This window comes from Pygocentrus nattereri, chromosome 6 (genome assembly GCF_015220715.1).
Source record: "Pygocentrus nattereri isolate fPygNat1 chromosome 6, fPygNat1.pri, whole genome shotgun sequence".
In the NCBI taxonomy this organism is placed as follows: Eukaryota; Metazoa; Chordata; class Actinopteri; order Characiformes; family Serrasalmidae; genus Pygocentrus; species Pygocentrus nattereri.
In genome coordinates, this window is record NC_051216.1 from 11,617,274 (window position 1) to 11,631,050 (window position 13,777).

The 13,777-nt window shown below is 41.0% G+C and overlaps 1 protein-coding gene across 2 annotated transcripts in view; it reads right to left on the reverse strand.

Moving 5' to 3' along the window:
• The window catches only part of pms1 (PMS1 homolog 1, mismatch repair system component), a 36,219-nt gene that overhangs the window by 9,888 nt on the left and 12,554 nt on the right, over nt 1-13,777 (reverse strand). For both annotated transcript variants that reach the window (XM_017713512.2, XM_017713513.2), the window contains exons 7-9: nt 7,227-7,349; nt 6,097-6,249; nt 5,187-6,016 (exon numbers count right to left, since the gene is read on the reverse strand). In XM_017713512.2, the coding sequence (XP_017569001.1) occupies nt 5,187-6,016; nt 6,097-6,249; nt 7,227-7,349 (1,106 nt within the window). The remainder of the gene's footprint in view (nt 1-5,186; nt 6,017-6,096; nt 6,250-7,226; nt 7,350-13,777) is intronic.

Sequence of the window (13,777 nt, forward strand, 5' to 3'; positions counted from 1 at the left end):
ATATTGAAACTGATGGTGATTTTTTAACTCTACCACCTGAGGATGCACCAATACAACACATCAAACTGTACTGCACTGTATTGTGACGTGACGATGTTAGCTTGAGGCTAACATGTTAGCTTATGGCTTGTTTGAGCACCGTTTCAAACGCGGTACTTTTGGCCTTCTGTTTAATGTAACTAATGTGGCGAGTTTATTAAAAAAATACTTTTTTTAAACATAAAATATTAATGAATAAAAAAAATTAGAACATCCAACTTGATAGCAGATCACCCAATTTTTAGGTGAGCAAATGTGTAGGAACAGATCATCTTAAAATAAACTAAAATAAATAACCATTCATATTTGGTAGCATATACTTGCAGTAACTGCATCATGCCGGTGATGCCATGACATCACCAAACTTTCTTCTTTCATGATGCTGTTTTCCAGGTGTTTACTGCAGCTTCGTTCAGCTGTTGTTTGTTTTGGGATGGAGGGGGTTCTTCAGTCTCCTCTGTAGGAGGTGAAATGCATGTCTAATTGGGTTCGGATCTGGTGAATGACTTGGCCAGTCCAAAGCCTTCCACTTTCTTCCCCCTAATGAACTCCATTGTTGTGTTAGCATTGTGTTTTAAGTCACTGTCCGGCCATCCGATTAGACTGGATGCATTTCTCTGAATATTGACTGAATATTGACAGACCGTTTCTGACCTCTGAATTCATTCTGAGTTGCATCATCAATAAACATTAGTAAGCCCGTTCCAGCATCAGCCATGCAAGCCCAAGCTTTGACACTACCTCCACCATGCTTGACCGATGAGCTTGAACATTATGGATCAACAGCAAATCCTTTCTTTCTCCACACTTTGGCCTTACCATCACTTTGGTACAAGTTAATCTTGGTCTCATCCATAAAACTTTGTTGTAGAACCTTTTTGGCTTATCTCTGTATTTCTTGGCCCTCTGATTTTTACTGCTGATGAGTTGTTTGCATTTTGTGATAGGACCTCTGTATTTCTGCTCTTCTTCAAATGGCTCACCTTAGCCTTGCTGATGCCACCTCACAATGTTTCTGTTATCAGTTGTTTTTCTTGGCTGACCTGTTTGATGCCTGGGTGTTTTATCAAATTGTTTTATTAGCAATGCCTGATGCTTGTGCAATAACTCTGGTCAATTCTCCTTCTGTTCTTAGCTTCAATATGACTTGCTTTTCTCCCACAGACACCTCTATGGTCTTTGTGTTAATTCATACTTTTTTTTTTTTTACACAACAAATGTAGGCTTCACCAGTGAAACCCAAAGCCCAAACCAAGAGTTGACATTCAGAGCTGTTAACTGTTTAAAACAACCAACCACCTAACAGGGCACACCTGCGGAGCAAGAAAGACTCGTTCCAATATTTTTGCTCACTTGAAAAAATAGGTGGGTTCAAAGAAAAGGTGGCATGTTCTAAGTTAATACATGATAATGGAAATATTATAATAAAAAACCTGATTCTAAACTATTATCTCACATTCATTGATCTCAACCCCAAATGATTTCAGTGTATATCAACAACAAAAGAACTGGCCTTGCCATTCCATTACTTTCAGAGGAGATCTATACATCTAAGTTAACAAGCAAACACTGCACTAATCAGAGAGCAGAACAACCGATAACAAGCTATAGATTCATTCCGTAGCCAAATGAGTGAAGCGTGAAGACTGACAAAACATTCTGTATCAGAATCAGAGCAGAAAGTGATTTCAAAATCACTGGTGGCGGAATTTCTGCGAGATATCTGGCTGCTTGAGATGTTTTCGGAAGCTTCCTCAGAGTCTCTTAAATTAGGTCCAGCCTCAAGGATATTCAGAAAAAGACTCTAAAAAAAGAACCAAACTGCTTAAAGAAAACATGCTGGCTGGCTTCACTGGCTTCAGAGATCAGAGGCTTCAGAGCATGTGCGCATTTTCACCGATTGGTTCCGACTGTGAATCAGAGCAAATTCATAAAGGCAAGTCTGGAGGTTCGTTTCTTATGATTTCAGCTTTATCAAATCATTCGCTTTCAGTATGCTCTATTTTTATAATTAATTTGAGTGAACATAAGCGCACAGTTTATATTTAGAAGTTAATGTGGTACAAGGTGCTATTAACATCAAGCATGTTATGGGATCAGATTCCCGGTGGGATTTCACTACTGTAGGCAGCAGGCATGCTGAACATTCTTAACTATGATAATAACGTATAAGACATGGATGTGGCTTAGCCAGCATCAGGCCGTGATGAATGTACAGCATGCAGACACAGGACAAATGCGTGAGGAACAAACAGGTACTGTTCTCTTTCTGATATTCTGTAGCCGGACATGTGATGAAATCCATGAGGGCGATGCTGTTTGCATTTCAAGAATGGAATTCATAACGGCGATCAAATGCACATAAACTGTGCAATAAGCACTGGACGCCTGCTTGGCATGGGTACCTTGGATGGGAACCAAGTTTGTATAGAGCATCTGGAAGAGAGCCAGTTTTTTTATTGCCCTATCTGACCACTGCAACCAAAATATAAAGTGTGTGTGCATGTGTGTGTGTATGTATGTGTGTGTGTGTGCGCGTGTGTGAGGAGGTCTTAAGCTATGAACCCTTGCACCCCTGAACATCCATGGTAATAATCTCAAATCCCTTAGCACAGCAGGTCCATATGTGATGCACCCATGCAACATGACTTCATGTAAATGCGATTCTTAGAAGTCTGTGCCACTTAACGGTGGCAGGAAAATGAGCCAAGCATTAGCTCAGGCTCATTTCTTACCGAAGCAAGCAGTAATGCGCAACAGCACTTTAAACAGATGTCTTTTTCCATACACCCTTCCATACCTTACTCCGCTGCCCCTGGCAATGCTGATACGCATTTTCCATCCATTTAATTATGATAATTTGGATTAATTTTTCTTGGGGAAATGTTGGAGTGACTGCTTTCTGAGGGGACTAATGGTCTTGTTTCACAGTGCCTGCTTGCTCCTTTAGTTTAAGTGAAGTTGGAGGGGTAATAAGATCAAAAGATATCTGGATTTATGTACACTTTTACTGCTCTATAAAAGATCATTTGGATGTTATAATATACTAATGACTCTAGAAAGCCATTTATGAGATTTTTCGCCATTAGTTATCACATCATAATTAGCCATTAACAACAGCAGCCATTAACAACGGCAAAAAAAATGTCAACTGGAATAAACTAGTTTGTGTGTCTACTCCTTGCCTTTCTTATATTATAGCATTCTTTTCAGGAGACCTGCTTCCAGTTTTCAGAAATCAGCCAGGATTATCTTCCCATATTTTATCTGACGCATTTTCTTTTCAATCTTAGAAGGCGGTCGCCCTTAATGTTGTACCGATACTGTATCAATATCGGTGCTGTTACTGGCACTTAAACCAGGAGAGTATCTGTAATGGGGATCCCCTAGCCATGCCTGTGGTGCGCCTCCGCTGGTCAGCTGTACCACTCAGCTGCGGGGTCTCGCAGCCCATCGCTTCATCCAAGCAAGAAAAAACACTAAAAGTCGCTGATACTGACAGCAAGAACGACAATAAGATTTTGGTTGGTTATTTGAGTTCCTGCTGCCTTTCTATCATCTGGAACCAGTCTGCCCATTCTCCTCTGACCTCTCACATCAACAAGGCATTTTCATCCACACAACTGGCCGCTCACTGGATATTTTCTCTTTTTCGGACCGTTCTCTGTTAACCTAGAGATGGTTGTGCGTGAAAATCCCAGTAGATCAGCAGTTTCTGAAATACTCAGACCAGCCCGTCTGGCACCAACAACCACGCCACGTTCAAAGTCACTTAAATCCCCTTTCTTCTCCATTCTGATGCTCGGGCTGCACTTCAGCAAGTTGTCCACCTAAATATGCCTAAATGCATCAAGTTGTGGCCATGTGATAGGCTGATTAGCTATTTGTGTTAACAAGCAATTGAACAGGTGTACCTAATAAAGTGGCCAGTGAGTGTACATTTAATTGTAAATACTACATATATACTGTGAATTTTCCACATTTCTACATTCTTAAGCATCTCATAGATATACTTCAAAAAATAAAATGCCATCTAGCCAAGCTATGAAACAACATCAATTTGTGATACAGAACATCGATTTTACCAAAATAAAATATTTAAAAAATGTAACTGTATAAATATCAGGAGTTAGGTATTGGTAAGTATCAGTTTCAGTCAATACTAAATGTTCAGGTATTGATATCAGAAGGACAAAAGTGGTATTGGTACATCTCTAGTTGCACTTTGTGCTCTTTACAATACAACTAATCCCAATTTCAAATTTAAATCAGACTCATTAGTCCAAACATACCGTACTGCACATTTCAGATGTCCAAATGACATTCTAGTGCAAAAATCTTCTTTTTTGTATGTTTCCTTTTTTCTTGATCAGCTACACATCCTTTCAGACCCATAGTGCTTAGTCGTCTTCTCACAGCGGAAGGATGCACAGAAACACCTGCAGATGTTTCCAGATCTGAAGCAGCTTGATTTTCTCCTCTCTCTAAGATGGAAGTTTTAAGTGTTGTTTATCTGATGGGGACCTTTTTGTTCTTGCACGGTTGTTAGGAATCACATCTGCCTTTCATTTTGAAAAATTGTCGAAAGCTTATTTTACTCAGACCTTTCCTCTTCATTATAAAAGTGGATTATCTTGTATATTATCTCATCAGAAATGTGGAAAACGAACAATTCAGTAACTTTCCGTGTCAACTGGAAATTAAATAAATAAGGGTGGTCTCAGCACTTGTAAAATAAAGAAATAAACAACAAACAAAAATAAAACGCTTGTGCCAGATACTCGCTTTGTCCAGTCTGGACTGAGCTACCACAAACTTAACATCATGACCTACTCAAGATCCTGTGGTGTTAAAAATATGCCATGGCATTCTTCGGAATCCAGAATACCTCTTTTACTGCGGAAAATAGTATCGACCAACGAACCAAGTAATCAAACACAGTTGTCTGGAAAACACAAACATAGTTCATATCAACCACGCTTCCTTTGGACAGCAACATGAACAAGTCAAGCAGACTTTCCACGCTATATTTTATACATGCAAGTGGCAGGTCTATTCCCTCCCTCTCCCCTTTTTTTTCCTAAACCAAGAGAGTGAATCACAACAACTGGAAACTGCTGCTTAGGGAGTGAAATCTGGAAACTTACTTCTTTCTTCCTTCCTCCCCAAGGCTTTCCCATCTCTCTTTCACAGCAGCAGTGACATCCTGCAGACTGGCCTGTGGGTTCTCCTGGAGGACGGACGATCTGGTGTCCTGCTCAAAAAGGGCGAAGGCGGACAGGGGCTGACGCACGGAGCGGCTGCTGATCAGGTCATAAGCTGTCAGCTTGGCCACTTTCTCCATTATCACATTTGAGGGTCTATTGGATGGACTGTTGCTCTTACTTTTGGGGTCTGGCACTTCGTTGCCTCCGTGGGCTTCTGGCAAATGGAGTTTCACAGGCTCAAGGCACTGTCCCGTGGTTTGATCTGTGAAAGCCCTGCCCATGGCCCAGCTTTCAGCACAAATCTCGTCCCCTAGACCTTGATCTCCATCATCTTTTGAGGGTCTCGGCGAGCTGCGATCTGGGTCGACTGTAGAGTTCAATGCAACGTTGTCAGTAAACGATGAGAAATTAACACTGTCAAAACTCGAGCTCTTGTTGATGATCCAGTCCTCCGATGATGAGGAAGAGCTTGTGTTAGCAGTACCGGGCAAGGATGTCTCACTGATTTGTTCCTTAGGGTTTGTGATGGAACGTTCTAGCATCACAGGTGGCACTCGAGCCACCACATGGCAGTCCAGGCTAGGCTGAGCTACACCTTCTTCAGAAGCTCTGTCAGGCTGCTTCCTGCTTTCAGGCGGAGGTGATTTCTGGGGGTCCTGAACAGCTGCAGAATGAGTGTGTTCATCTCCCACTTCTTGTTTGTCATTACCAATGGAATACGAACCATACAAAGAGATCAATACAGATTCCACAGCTAACAGCACTGCATCCTGAAAAGAAAAGTTCAGCGATACAAAACGTCAGAGTTGTGCATCATATCTTTCACCCAGAACATAAGGATGTTGTATACCTTGTCCTGTAGCATCACTTGAGTTTTATCAGGCGTTAGGTTAACATCTACGCTCGAGGCAGGGACGATGACATTCATCATTAAGATGGGGAAACGGCGACCAGCTGACTCGTTACTGGAATGAGCCGCGTTAGCGTAGTACTGCTTGACAAGCTGAGGGGTAAAGCAGTTATAATAGCCATTAAGGGTAATTTCACTAACCAATCATGTTTTCATATTGCTTTGGCCACTTACTCCAGAGGATGTTGCTCAGCCAAAACATGTTTAATGTCCAAATTTTGCATCGTCAGTTGACCACTGGAGCTACAAGGCAACACTGCTAACAAAATCAAGTGATTTTTTTGTAAGTAAATCTCCAAAACATCTCTTAACTCACTCAAATTGCATCCATGTCTTCACTCAGGTCCAGTCAATCCTCAGGGAATCTCAGATGAACCACATTTTTGCTTGATTCTTATGTATTGTAAGTTATATTGGTGTAAAAATGTAAAACATCTACAGTTCCCAGTTGAACAATCTAAGAACAACTGATTGTGGGTTTCGTGTGTGATTTCTGTTGATCTTCTTTAGAAAGACTTATTGTTAATCTAAACTGAAAATATTTGCTCATTAATATAAACAACAGAAGTCCTTGAGGTAATCTACATGCCTCAGTGGGCATGCAACACCTATGTCTACAGTGGTTGCCCCCACCATTCAGCTATACAGCAAAGTTTTGTTCATTTTTATAGCTAACAGTAGGTCACAGTATGTCCTAAAACACATCATCAAGTCTCTGCCACTTTACTGAAACCCCGGATGCAGTTTAAGTGAGTTGAGAGAGGTTTTGGGGATGTATTTACAAAAAAGATTTGGGTGACTATTGACGCTTGTTAGGAAGACTAGCCTTGTAGCTCCAGTGCTAAACAAAAGAAGTAGAATTTGGACAGAAGAGCTGATTAACTACATTTGTAGTTTAATTTCTAAACTACATAAAAATACTCTTTTTTTTATAAAAGTATAAAAAAAGCTACAAAAATTACTAATCCTTGGACTGTTTGTTACAGTCTGTCAGTAAGCACTGTACATTAAATGTATTGCTAAAACTCAAAAATATAAAAGCTGTTTTACAAAGAAATTAGCAAGCAAACCTTGAGGATGTCTCTGTGATGCACAGGCCGACCGTTCACAAAAATGAAGGTCTTGTCCGAGGAATTCGAGCTTGTCGAGTTGAGATCGGAGTTTGGTTTAGGAAAGTACCCCTCGATGGAAATCTGATCAAACAGGAAAAAACAGTTCTAACCATTTCAGCTCATGAACTGCTTTACAGAGTAACATTGAGCAATTGTGGCCAGCAGGGGCTGCTGATAAGCACTTGTGGTTCAGGGCCAATTCACTACACTAAAAAATAAATAAATAAATAAAATACAGCTGAAGATGAAACAGAAGCCCTTGAAGCACAAGCGACAGCACTGCACACAATTGTCAGGGACCCTCATTCGTTGTGACATTTCTGTCTTAACTTCAAGAAAGACCCCAGACAGAATCCAGTTTATGCCTATTTAAATACAGCGTCTTCAACCTCAATCTCTTTCCTCTTGACGCCTACAATCCTCATAAATTGTCAGCACACATTAAGGCCTGCATGAGCTTTTTCCAAACAAACAAAATTACACCCTGTTGAGCCTCTGACCCCATCTCAGTGCCTAATTACGATTTCACTGGCCAGTCAGAACACATTTGTCATCTCGTAACTAGGCACTTGCCAGGCTCCTACAAGCTGCAATGAAAACAGCACTCTTGGCACAACGCAGTACAGCAGGAAAGTGTTGAGATGAGAAACGGTTCCAAATGACTCCTATATTGGGACGCTTGAGCGCAGAGTTATGAATTAACAATCGCAACTGTTGGCGAGCAAGAGGCCTTTTTTAATTGGCGTTTCATTCAAACTATAATTGCTGGTATTGTGACTTCCACAATAAGCGCTTCTGTTACCTACACTTTGCCATTACAACATTTGTCAATTACTGTGGCACAGGTGACCCTGTCCTTCGAGCTTTGCGCACTGAATGGAGTCCATTATTCCAGGACAACAGGATGTGGGCCACACTGCCAACACAGCTCTCGGCCATGAAATTCAATTCATGTCACTGGGAAAGCACAAGGACACAGAACAAAAAAAACTTAACTCCCCAATCCAAACTGACCTTAGATCATTGTAAACACTTAACATGACCATAACAGGTGAGCGATTAGATAACAAAGAGAATCAGTTATAAAAGGATGCATAATAGCTTTTACAAAAAGCCAAACAACAAACCTAAATTGAGGAACCAGCTCTAACCTACAACTTACCACATGAAAACATATTCCTATTTGCCGGCTTATTATTTAAATATGGAATTTCTTTCAGACAACACACAAATGTGTCACCACAGATATTGATTTACTCTCAGATTAGGCCTCAATCAGAACTTACTGTGCCTTTAAGACTTATATATCTGTATGTTCTCTGTTCTGACTGGCTGCTCTGTGTCATGCTGCTTTCGAAAAGCAATCCTGGCCAAAACTTGTGAATGGCCCGGGCTGAATTGCTGTAGGTTGAATAGGCAGATATATTAAAATAAACTGTATTTTGTGACATTACAAAAACAAATTCAAAACAAGCTGGTTTTGAGGTTGACAGCTGGGATGGGCTCCAGTGGGGTGGGTCCCCTGTGACCCAGAAGGAGAAGCAGCTTAGAAGATGTGTGTATATGTGTGTGTGTGTGTGTGTCTTTGAGGGTTCGTTCTGTTGTAAAGTTCTTCTTCAAATCTTGCTTATCAGTGCTAGCTAGTCGCCAGTAGCAGGCAGTCGCTGTCTCTTGCATACAAGAATGACAAGAATGAGTGTTTTGGAGCAAGATAGATTTACTGGATTATATAAAAATGACTAAAATTCATGTTTATAATTTCAAGTTTTGAACTTATTTTAAAACTTTTTTTATACTAATTTTTACTAAGTTTTATTAGAAGTTGATTCAACTTTTTGCAAAGTCCACCGAGCTACTGTACGAACAGTTTTACATGGATCTGTAGAAATGGCCTGACACCAGACCTCATGCAAAAACAACAGATTGGCTGGCAATTGTACATGCCAGTAAATGACCCCTTCCTTTCAATGTAGCTGGTATGTTGAGTGACAAAACCTATCAGCAAAGTTAGGAAAAGGCAGACAAGCAACACTTATTGCCAAGGAACGGATTTAACTGTAACTCTGAAATTCAAGTAAGATTTGTTTTTATTTGTTTTTCAACGCAAAATCACTGTGAATTTTGGGCAGCATTTCTGAATTTCTGAGAATACACTCCATTTGCTCATGCCTATCCCTGACCTAGACTGCGCTATTTCACAGAAATAAACAGAATATCTCTGAGCAAATTTTTGCTGTGGTCATTGCTATGAGGTGCCAATACCTTATGGCATAGTCCTTACTCTCTCCCTCCCATGTATTTTTCCAGTGCAATAAAGCCAAGTATTTGCTCCAAAAAGCCTTTTCGTCCTAACATATATGAAGCTCCTTAAGCTGCACTGCTTCCAATATGACCTCATGTGTCACATCTATCTGGTGGATGCCCTGGGGGGTGAGAAGGATTTGCTTATGGTCTTTGCATTGGCTCCAGCTTGATAGGAGAACTCCTTGTAGGCTGATGACTGATTACTGAAACAGACACCATTCAGCAGGCATTAGGCAAAAATAAATAAATAAATAAAACTATATCTCCACGTACATATTTAGCAATTCCAAGAACATCTTATAAATAATAAACGACATACAAAGATGCACCCTCAGCCGGGACTGGGCTTTGCAGAATGTTGGCCACAGCACAGCCATACGCTGCACACTCTACTATAAGACCAGGGAGAAAAACAGCAAATTCCTACAGCGAGAAAAAATACTGATATATTTGTGCACTAAGAACAAAACAGAAGGAGCAGGTAAAGCACTGTAGCAATACATAAACTCATTTAAAATACTTTAACCCAAATAAAAAGCTTTTTTTTCCAACCCAATGTACATTTAAAAATGTGATATCAATCAAAAATGTCACTCTAGTCATTATGTAAGTGTGATATGTTTGTCTAACCGACGCATGCTGTCCTCGATGTCTCGTGGGAGTACTTCTTCTCTTGGTTAAGCCAGAAGAATGTTCTCTCTGTCTTGAGGAGACGTGTTACCACGGAGAACATGAGCATGGCAACGCACAGACATGTTTTCATACACATATCGGTGAATTCTTTGCCATTTCAAATTATTTCATTTGCACTTATGTAATTCCTTTGTGTGCTTAAATCTGCTTTTCCACTTCATATGAATGTTATGAACATTTTAAGTATCACTTTCATTGACTGAGTGGGGAAAGAATCACATTAAAAAGAGCATCTCAGCATAAAACTAGAAGTTCATGAACTTCAAGATGGCTTGACAAAGGCAGACTTTCAACAAGGTGTTGGAAACGTTCCTCAGAGATTTTGGTTGGTTATTTGAGTTCCTGTTCCCTTTCTATCATCTCGAACAAGTCTGCCCATTCTCCTCTGACCTCTCACATCAACAAGGCATTTTCATCCACACAACTGCCGCTCACTGGATATTTCCTCTTTTTCGGACCGTTCTCTGTAAACCCTAGAGATGGTCCAAGTAAATCAGCAGTTTCTGAAATACTCAGACCAGCCCGTCTGGCACCAACAACCACGCCACATATACACACATATACACACATATAAACACATATAAACACACATACATACATACACACACACACACACACACTTAAAAAACCCTACTGTTCACGACAAATCCTGACTCATGCCACCAATCTGCAGGCCAATAAAGACATCCATAAAATTCTCCAGTGCACATGGTTTATATATCAAAGGATCTTTTCTTTATTTCATGAATTTTGTAAACTCACAAAAACAATGTATGCAGATACGCCTATTCAGCCAACAGCATTTTAGTTTTAGTTCTGCTGTCCCAATCCGAAGCTCAAGCACAAATGGGTTAGGCAGCAAGACAATGATCCAAAGCACAAGAGCAAGTCCACCTCTTAATAGCCCAAAAGAAACAAAATTAAGGTTTTGGAGTGACCTGGTCAAGTCAAAACTTGAAATTCGTTGAGATGCTGTGGCAGAACCGTAAACAGGCAGTTCATGCTCGAAAACACACATCAGACCCCCAGAGGTGCTCTCACCCCTTTTCTTCAGTCTCTATACCAATGACTGCGCCTCTCAGGAACCAGCTATGAAGATTCTGAAGATTGCAGATGACACCACTGTGGGCTTCATAGCCAACAGGGATGAGTCTGCCTACAGAAAAGAAGTCAAGCAGCTGGTCTCCTGGTGCAGCAGCAACCAATTGCTGCTCCACACACAGAAGACTGTAGAGATGGTGGAGGACAAGGAGGATGGTGGGCACAAGCCACCTTCAGTACCCCCTCAGCATCAACAGCTCTGTGACTTCCACTGTGGAGTCACCACCATACCCAGGAACCTAACCTGGGAGAGATGCACTGTTTCCATAGCTAAGAGAGCAAAGCAGAGAATGTTATTCCTGAGAGAGCTGAAGAAATTAAACCCGTCACACAGCCTGATGATCCAGTTCTAATCGGAGATCATCGAGTCCACCCTCACATCACCCAGTAACCGGCTGGTTTGGTTCCTCCACCTCATGAGAACGAGCCAGAGCATAATAAAAGACAGTGGAGAGGATCATCGAATGGAGTCTGTAAGTGCTTCAGGACATCTACAGCAGCAGGGTGATTAGGTGTGCTGGCAAAATTACAGCTGACCCCTCTCATCCTGGACATCACCTCTTCCAGCTACTTCCCTCTGGTAGAAGATTCAAGGCCATCAAAATCAGCACAACCAAATATGCTAACAGTTTTTCCCCCAAAGGTGCAGCACTCATTAACCACAGTGGACCCCTCACACGTCAAACTTAAACTAATCCAACAAACCTCCTTATTATACTCCTATTACAGTAACTTCTCAGAGCATAATGTTATTAGCACAACTGTACAGATTACATTTCTGCAAATACTCACTGTAATATTCTGCATATAACAGGTTTTATAGTATACTTCATCAGACTTTCATATGTACAGGTGGTCTTATCTGCATTTGTACAGATCACTGTACTCTTCCATAGCTTTTAATTTTTCATTATTCTTTATTCTATTTAATGTAATTTTATTTTACCCTTAGATAAATACTTGCTAACAGTATGTTTGCTTATCTGGTCTGTATGTTAAATGTCACACGTGTGCACTCACAAATTCTTGTATGTATAACAAGATATTAATATTGATATTAAGTGATTCTGATCACCGTCCAATGTGGCAGAACTAAAGCAACTCTGAGAAAAGTGGGCCAAAATTCCTCCACAGCAATATGAAAGCCCAAGCCCCAGTTATATGTTCTACTGCTAAATGTGGTACAAGCCTTAGGGGTGTTATTACTTTTTCACATGGGTGACATGGGTATTACAAAGAAATGATTGTTAAAAGAAATTATTTTTGAAAAGTTTTTAAAAAGTGGTTTTGTGTTTCCTCATGTTCATCTTGTCTTAAATTACCTTCGTAAGAGGATCTGAAACTATTTGGTACAACAGATATGCAAAAATAGGGGAAATCTGAAGGCAAAAACTTGCACAGCATTGTACATCTACCTTAAAGGCACACTAACAAAAACAGCCTGTTTAATGTGTATGCTGAGAGTTTGCTTCTCCTTCCACTGGCAAGATTCCAAATGCAAATTATTTTTTTCACCAATATAGAATATATAGCCAAAAGTATTCACTCACCCATCCAAATCATTGAATTCAGGTATTCCAATCACTTCCATGGTCACAGGTGTATAACACCAAGCCCCTAGGCCTGCAGACTGCTTCTACAAACATTAGTGAAAGAATGGGTCACTCTCAGGAGCTCAGTGAATTCCAGCGTGGTACCGTGATCGGACGCCACCTAGGCAACAAGTCCATTCATGAAATTTCCTCGCTACTAAATATTCCTCAGTCAACTGTCATTGGGATTATAACAAAGTGGAAGTGATTGAGAAAGACAGCAACTCTGCCATGAAGTGGTCGGCCACGTAAAATGACAGCGTGGGGTCAGCGGATGCTGAGGGGCATAGTGGGCAGAGGTCACCAACTTTCTGCAGAGTCAATCGCTACAGACCTCCAAACTTCATGTGGCCTTCAGATCAGCTCAAGAACAGCATAGAGAGCTTCATGGAATGGGTTTCTACGGACAAGCAGCTGCATTCAAGCGCAATGCAAGCGCCGCCACTGGAGTCTAGAGCAGCGGAGACGTGTTCTCTGAAGTGACAAATTATGCTTCTCGATCTGGCAATCCGATGGACAAGTCTAAGTTTCGTGGTTGCCAGGAGAACGGTACTTGTCTGACTGCATTGTGCCAGGTGTAAAGTTTGGTGGAGGGGGGATTATGGTGTGGGGGTGTGTTTCAGGAGTTGGGCTCGGCCCCTTAGTTCCAGTGAAAGGAACTCTTAAAGCTTCAGCACCAAGAGACTTTGGACAATTTCCTGCTTCCAACTTTGTGGGAACAGTTTGGGGACGGCCTCTTCCTGTTCCAACATGACTGCACACTAGTGCACAAAGCAGGTCCATAAAGACATGGATGAGCGAGTTTGGTGTGGAAGAACT